Raw genomic sequence first — 6,272 nt, 5'->3', positions numbered from 1 at the left:
ATGATGCTTCTGATAGAAAACAAGGCAGCAAGTAGGGTTCACCGCGAATATTGAGAAGATAGATAGAACATACCTATATACAACTGCGTTGAACCATTGCTATTCATAGAAATTGTTACTAGTCTTCTGTGTTGGGCCAAAGATCAAATTTGCATCCTTTCAGGCCAAGCAAAATTTAACCTTCGTGCAAAATCTTCCACTTCCCTACAAGAAAAGAAACAAAGTCATCAAATGCAACATAAAAGACAAAACAAAAAAATAAACCACTCAACAATTAGCTGACAAGATTATCCTCTTTCATAGGTTATATTTTGATATCACCATTCCAGAAGTTGTCAACTAAAATTAAATAAATGAATGAACTAGTACATAAGACAAATGCAGCACGCTCAACACTGAAGTCAATTAAGCAAGACTCCTCTTGATTAATAATATTTTACATCTTATGCAATCAATGAAACATGCACTAAACCAGTCAGGAAGATTCTGCATTTCATCAAATGACGATATTAATTGCATGCAGCATTCAAAATATGAGAATTTCACCCAACTGCTTTAGCACTAATTACCTGAGCATGTGACAAACTCCTCAAGAACTCTCTTTAATCATATTTTTCATCCCCTGGTCCCCTTCCCTTGGAATCCCTGCAATCTCTTTAATCATAATAATGATAATATCAACCAAAATATTATTAGACTGAAAAAATGACACTAATAGTTGATATAATGTATGCCTAGCTGATCAATTCAACAATTCATGTAAGCCTAGCTAATCAAATTTTATAACTAGAACATTTTTCAGTTTCATGTATTAACTTATAGTTCATGAATCCACAAACAAGGAGGAAACACACCTCTTCAATGCTTGTGCTGCTAGTCACTTTGCTGCTACTGAACTTTAGGAGCGGAATCAAAGCAAAAGCAAGGTCAAATGATAATATCATCTGCTCAAATGATAAACCCAAATTTAGGTATATAATAAACAAACAACAACAAAAGATTATCTCAATTACCTTCAAAATAACACTTGAGGCAGATTCAACCAAAATCTCCAGCCCCAAGGTAGCCATCAGTCATGCAAAAACAATGATACCCTGCACAGGAAATCTTATTAGTTATTAGCATGTACCTCTACCAAGCAACCATCCAATGACTGTGGACACTTCATTTGTTCACTTAACTGCTGCAGTGGCAAGCTTGGTGGTACTATAGCTGCACTAAATTGTTGTTGTGGTAATCAAATGCAGATGCAATGCAGTAGAAGGGGGTAAAGACAATATATTACTACAATTATATGAAATTGAGAAGGTAATACTAAGAATAGAATATTAGTAGCATGACCGAAAATAAAATAACCGCTGTGTCAAATAACATAACAATTGTCTCAAATACAGGGAAAAAAATACTCCAACGCCATCATTAGCCGTTTTGACTTATTGCTGTCTTTAAAAAAAATGTTGCCCATTTCTTTCGAATTGTGGTGATGATGCCGATGTCCAACGGTGTGTCATTAGCAAACCACTGCAAGTATTCATAATTGTAAGTTAGTACTGCAAATATAAAAATTCAGTTCCAATTGTACTGAAGTTTATGCATACCATGGACCAATCACTCTTTATGTCGCTGGCTATGATGTTCCAGATCCAATGCATTATGTAATATCCACATTCATAACAGCCGGTTTGAACGTGACTCTACATATGGAAAACATTTGAACATCGTATACATTACATAAGTTCATGACTTAACTAGACAACACTAACACATGGTACATAGCTGACTTACCTTTACTTCAATCCACTTTGGTGCAACTGCCTTAGTTTCAGGAGACAAGGTCTTCTTTAATTTTGTCATTACACTGCTTTTAAAAAACCACATCAACGCATATACAACAAAATGTCAATCAATAATGACCATTAAAGAAGGCTTGCAAAAAGTTATATGGTATGAGATAACCTATTAATTGTAGCTTTGATATGCATATCAGGTTTCCTACGCAAAGAACAGAACCAAACAACATGTTGCCTAGGACACAAAATTATGAGTTGCCAATGTTCCCTGCATGTCATTCACATTAGATACGTATACACCCAAACATCATTTGAAGTATGTTTGTTAAATAGCACTTACTGATGGAAGTAAGGTCCAATGTACACCTCTCGGTCAGATTCCTTAAGCCATCTTTCAAGATATTGTTCGCATTCGCTGCGTCTATCCTTTGAACAAACCAACGACTGTGGCTCAAGGAATGCATACATGAAACCTTGACTGAATATCTGACTCCACTCATGAATATACCTATTCACATGATTTGAAAGTATTGTAGTGGATCATGATATTGAATGAATGAGGAATGAGTTATATGAAGGAATTCACTTACATTAACCATAATTGTATGACAGATATGTTCAGACTTTTGTCTCCTGCTATTATTTCAATAACATCTGAATATGTGATGAATATCGATGTAGATGCATCTACAATTCCAAGAAATCTCCCATCAAAGCTGATTTGAAGTGGCTTGTCGTAAAGATCGAAACTGTACTTCATCAATTCACGCAACGGATCATCTGCGTTCACATTAGCCGGCTTCGGCACATGTGCATCCTCGTTGTGTGGAATACGTTGTGGATGCTACATGGTTAATGAAAGTGGGTGAGTATTTGTACTGTAATCTATGAATGTTTTACTTTACGTATGTCAAATGAAACATGTTACCTCATCTAATACAGCTTTCACAAGGTGTGTGGGCCAAGCTACAAATGTATTGACGGCCTGCTTCACATATTGTATTTCTGAGGTGGCATAGGGGACCTCAGCCTCAGGATCAATAACTGTTTCTACACTTACCCTGACAACATCATCTGCATATGCCACTGTGTGTATGATTGAATCCCCCTCCATTATTTTCCCCATGGCCACCAACCTTAAATGAACCATAAACAAAGCTTTTTTTAGTGCATATAAAACAAAAACTAAACCATGAACAAAACACAAACCAAACCCAACAATTACAGCTGCAAGAAAAAACAAAACTCCGATTCAATTGTAAGTAAGGTAATATTTCTACAAACCTTTGTGTACCATCGTTACGCTGCACAAACAGTCCCATCAATGGTATGGCATCAGCATCATGTTCTTGTGAAGCCTGCGCATTGGTAACAGCATTACTTCCCTGTGTGCTGACACGCGCACCTAGTTGTTGTATGTCCGGCTGAATTTGGAGTGCCTCTTGGGATCCTTTATTTGACAACTCTTTTTAATAGCCTCTTTCAATGCATTGGTCATTATTTCCAAGCTCCTTTTATTTTCCTCTTCTAGCTGAGTCCTCAATTCTTCCTTAATTTGAGTCCTCAATTCTTCCCTAATCTGGCCAGTCATGTCTTCCCTAAGCCTTGCAACAACTTCATCTAGTTGTTGTTGGCTGATGGACGTGGACGAGCTGCTGCATGTCCTTGATGCCCTTCCGTAGTACTGAGTAATAGTGACACCTGAGCCTGCTGCCCGAACGCGACCCCCATGGTCAGGTCGTCCAATGGCAGTGTTCAGTATGTCTTGCCGACCATGGGGTACAAACGAACCCTGCGTTACCTGCTCTTCTAAGGAGTCCTACACAAAACAAGTGACACAAAAATACACAACGTGCAGTCATTTTCATTACAAAATACTTAAACATATGAACATTGCAACATATTGGTGAACTTACTATTTTATCTGCAATTTCCTGTGCAGAGTCAGATGTCATATTGCCAACAGCCCTGGTCCGAGCAACCTTCCACTTAACATGCCTTTTTATTGGGGATGGGGTTCATCAACACTTGCTGGATTTTCACTCAACAATGCTTCCTCTTGTATCCTTTTTCGTTTCTGGTCTAACAATTTCTTCTCAAGCAAATCATATCCCCCACGTGAAAGTACGTGAGGGCAGTCGTTGTGTTTTTGAATTGATTGTGCTCGTTTCCTAATACCCTGTAATGTGACATACATAATTGCGGAGATTTTTTTGAAATTAAAATAATCAAATTGGCAAAAAAATATTCATTTGAAGTTACCATAAATAGATTCAACTAACCTCCCAGTTAGGTGTCAAGCGGGTTTCTTCAAATTGTTTCCACGCTTCAGGATCTAGTCCATATTTTGTCACAACATCCTGTGTTTGTTGACCTTCAGTCTTAGCAAACACAAATTTGCTAGTCAATGTGGACTTAAATTGCCGCCATCTCGTCGCTACTGTTGACATAACCTTCGTCTTCACCTTCGTAGCTTCTGCGATATCAAACTTTGCCTACATAACCAGGTGTCAAAATTTGTGGAAAAAGGCAGCCAAATGTATATCATTATACAATACTAGCAATCAACAATTTAATGACAATGTTCTGCCATAATACCCCAAGTAAAGCAAAAGCATCCAATCAGCATATAATGTAAGTTTACCATGCAGTCACAGCCATCAAATTTAATATCCAAATTGAACAAATAATAAATGAAAAAAATATTGTGACACTCACTAATAACAGTTATTGCCTTAAAGTATGAATTCCTAGAAAAACTTCTTTCATGGTTTGTTAAGAACATGCTTCAGCCTTCGCACAATTTGAGTTTTTATCAATGATGTTATTGATAATCCATGTACATTGATAATTCTTAAGTAATTTGAAATCATTACTAAAACATTGATTTCTCATGTTTTCTGCACAGTAGTTAAAACAACAGAGTAATAATCAAAACTTATGGCATACGCAGATTATTCACTAATAAAACAAAAGAAAAGTCGGTGCAGGTGATTAGTGAATTCATCTTCCAACTATGCAGATAGTATTTGCTGTTTTCCAAAATTTGGGTGCTAGAATTTCATGGTTCAATCACAAATTACCTTTATGCTGATGTTGTTATCACAAATTACCAACTATGCATTATAATTAATTTGTGGACATCATACCACCTATTTAACACCTAACATCTAATTAAATATTGAGATACATGGTTAAAAAATATAAATATAATAACTATATGATGTGATAGAAGAAGAAACAAAATATAGTCAAAGTGTTTAAAATAGAAGAATACCTACCTTTTATTACAAATTTAATAAAATATGAAGAGGTATTTATCTCTCACAAGGCGACAAAAAAGGTCTGAATGTATGCTGTAAGAGGTATTTACGTTTGGTGCCTAATTATCTCCGAAGAAACATGTCTTAAATTAATTCAAAATCTTAGGTAAAATAAGCCAAGAAATTGACACATAAAAAAACCAAAAGCTGGTAATAGAATTGCAAAAAAAAGGACCAGTAGTGCTAGTATTGAAAATTTTATTTCAGCTATGTACAAACAGGTTATTCAACCAAGAAGCAATGTGCCCTTCAATCCAAAAACTTCCTAAAAATGAATCTGAAATCCACAAATAATGCACTAACAACAAATCTACACATTTTGCAAGCAAGGAAAAGTTCACAAGCCTAGGCATCATGACTCCAATCAAATGTCTCAGCAATTAACTTCAAACCAGATAAGCTTAGTAGCAACAGAATTAAAATTCTTCGAATTCGAAGCAGAAACCCCATCCTGTTTCGAAGTAGTCTCACTCTGACCTAAAATGTGGAATATCTTCCACTCCCAAACCTGCTGGAGCTACCAGATACTTGTTCAGCTGAATTAGAACTATGTTCCGTCCCATCAACATCTCTAAGAAATTCAGGCTCCTTAGTGTAACCATGAAGTCCATCAAGTTGCGGCTGAACCCCAAATCAGAATACACCCTCAAGGCATCCTAGATATGAAAATAGATACTACTAGATATAGCAGTGGCAGAACATTAAAAAAACTGATATATTGAATAATATCACAATAAAGCACCCATATATATGTTCATATCCTCTACTGTCAAATCAGACAAAGAACTCATATGACTGTGTCTCATTCCTTATGCAGTAGCCATAAAGCCAAATGAAAACAAGCTAAGACTAAGGCCTAATGATTTAAAAAAATAATACATTAAAGTACATGCTTCCTTTACTTATTTTGACAGTCTCATGCTATCATATATAAACATATTATGTATAAACATAATATTTTGACAGTCTCATGCTTCCTTCATTTTTTATTTTCCATTCAGCTACACGTGTTTTATTTTTGTATCCTTATACAATTAAAGGAATTGTAATTAAAAATGTATGTGCCTGGTAAATAATTGCTGCAATGGCATGTTGAAGAGTTATACAGTATCAGAGGCAAGAAGTTAACATAGACAATCAAAGGCTTGAGAAGGGAGAT

General features: G+C 35.8%; 1 protein-coding gene and 2 long non-coding RNA genes across 3 annotated transcripts; all 3 read right to left on the bottom strand.

Moving 5' to 3' along the window:
• Positions 1 to 568: 568 nt before the first annotated feature.
• LOC114387149 lies at positions 569 to 1,188 on the bottom strand. The gene is made up of 3 exons (XR_003661247.1): positions 1,014 to 1,188; positions 855 to 944; positions 569 to 654 (listed from the first exon to the last, which is right to left on the bottom strand). It is a non-coding gene; the product is annotated as an uncharacterized LOC114387149 (long non-coding RNA).
• A 148-nt stretch (positions 1,189 to 1,336) lies between these two features.
• Positions 1,337 to 1,841, bottom strand: LOC114387147. Its single transcript, XR_003661246.1, has 3 exons — positions 1,786 to 1,841; positions 1,599 to 1,694; positions 1,337 to 1,521 (listed from the first exon to the last, which is right to left on the bottom strand). It is a non-coding gene; the product is annotated as an uncharacterized LOC114387147 (long non-coding RNA).
• A 282-nt stretch (positions 1,842 to 2,123) lies between these two features.
• On the bottom strand, positions 2,124 to 5,724 carry LOC114385962. Its single transcript, XM_028345987.1, has 8 exons — positions 5,622 to 5,724; positions 5,329 to 5,390; positions 4,073 to 4,285; positions 3,375 to 3,609; positions 3,075 to 3,255; positions 2,719 to 2,926; positions 2,381 to 2,634; positions 2,124 to 2,298 (listed from the first exon to the last, which is right to left on the bottom strand). The coding sequence occupies exons 1-8, from the start codon at positions 5,722 to 5,724 to the stop codon at positions 2,127 to 2,129; spliced, it is 1,428 nt and encodes a 475-aa protein (XP_028201788.1). The 3' UTR covers positions 2,124 to 2,126.
• Positions 5,725 to 6,272: the final 548 nt, after the last annotated feature.

This window comes from Glycine soja, chromosome 15, assembly GCF_004193775.1.
Source record: "Glycine soja cultivar W05 chromosome 15, ASM419377v2, whole genome shotgun sequence".
In the NCBI taxonomy this organism is placed as follows: domain Eukaryota; kingdom Viridiplantae; phylum Streptophyta; class Magnoliopsida; order Fabales; family Fabaceae; genus Glycine; species Glycine soja.
Note: the sequence above shows the minus strand (reverse complement) of the source record. Positions and strands in the feature narration are given on the sequence as shown.

Bases quoted from the DNA above. Each gene is read 5' to 3' on its own strand.
- LOC114385962 (XM_028345987.1), bottom strand. From the start codon at position 5,724: ATGGACTTCATGGTTACACTAAGGAGCCTGAATTTCTTAGAGATGTTG. The intron at 4,286-5,328 runs GTACATAGCTGA...CTGGTTATGTAG, and splicing joins CTTGGTTGAATAACCTGTTT to GCAAAGTTTGATATCGCAGA. The intron at 3,256-3,374 runs GCCAGATTAGGG...GCTATTAAAAAG, and splicing joins GCTTAGGGAAGACATGACTG to AGTTGTCAAATAAAGGATCC.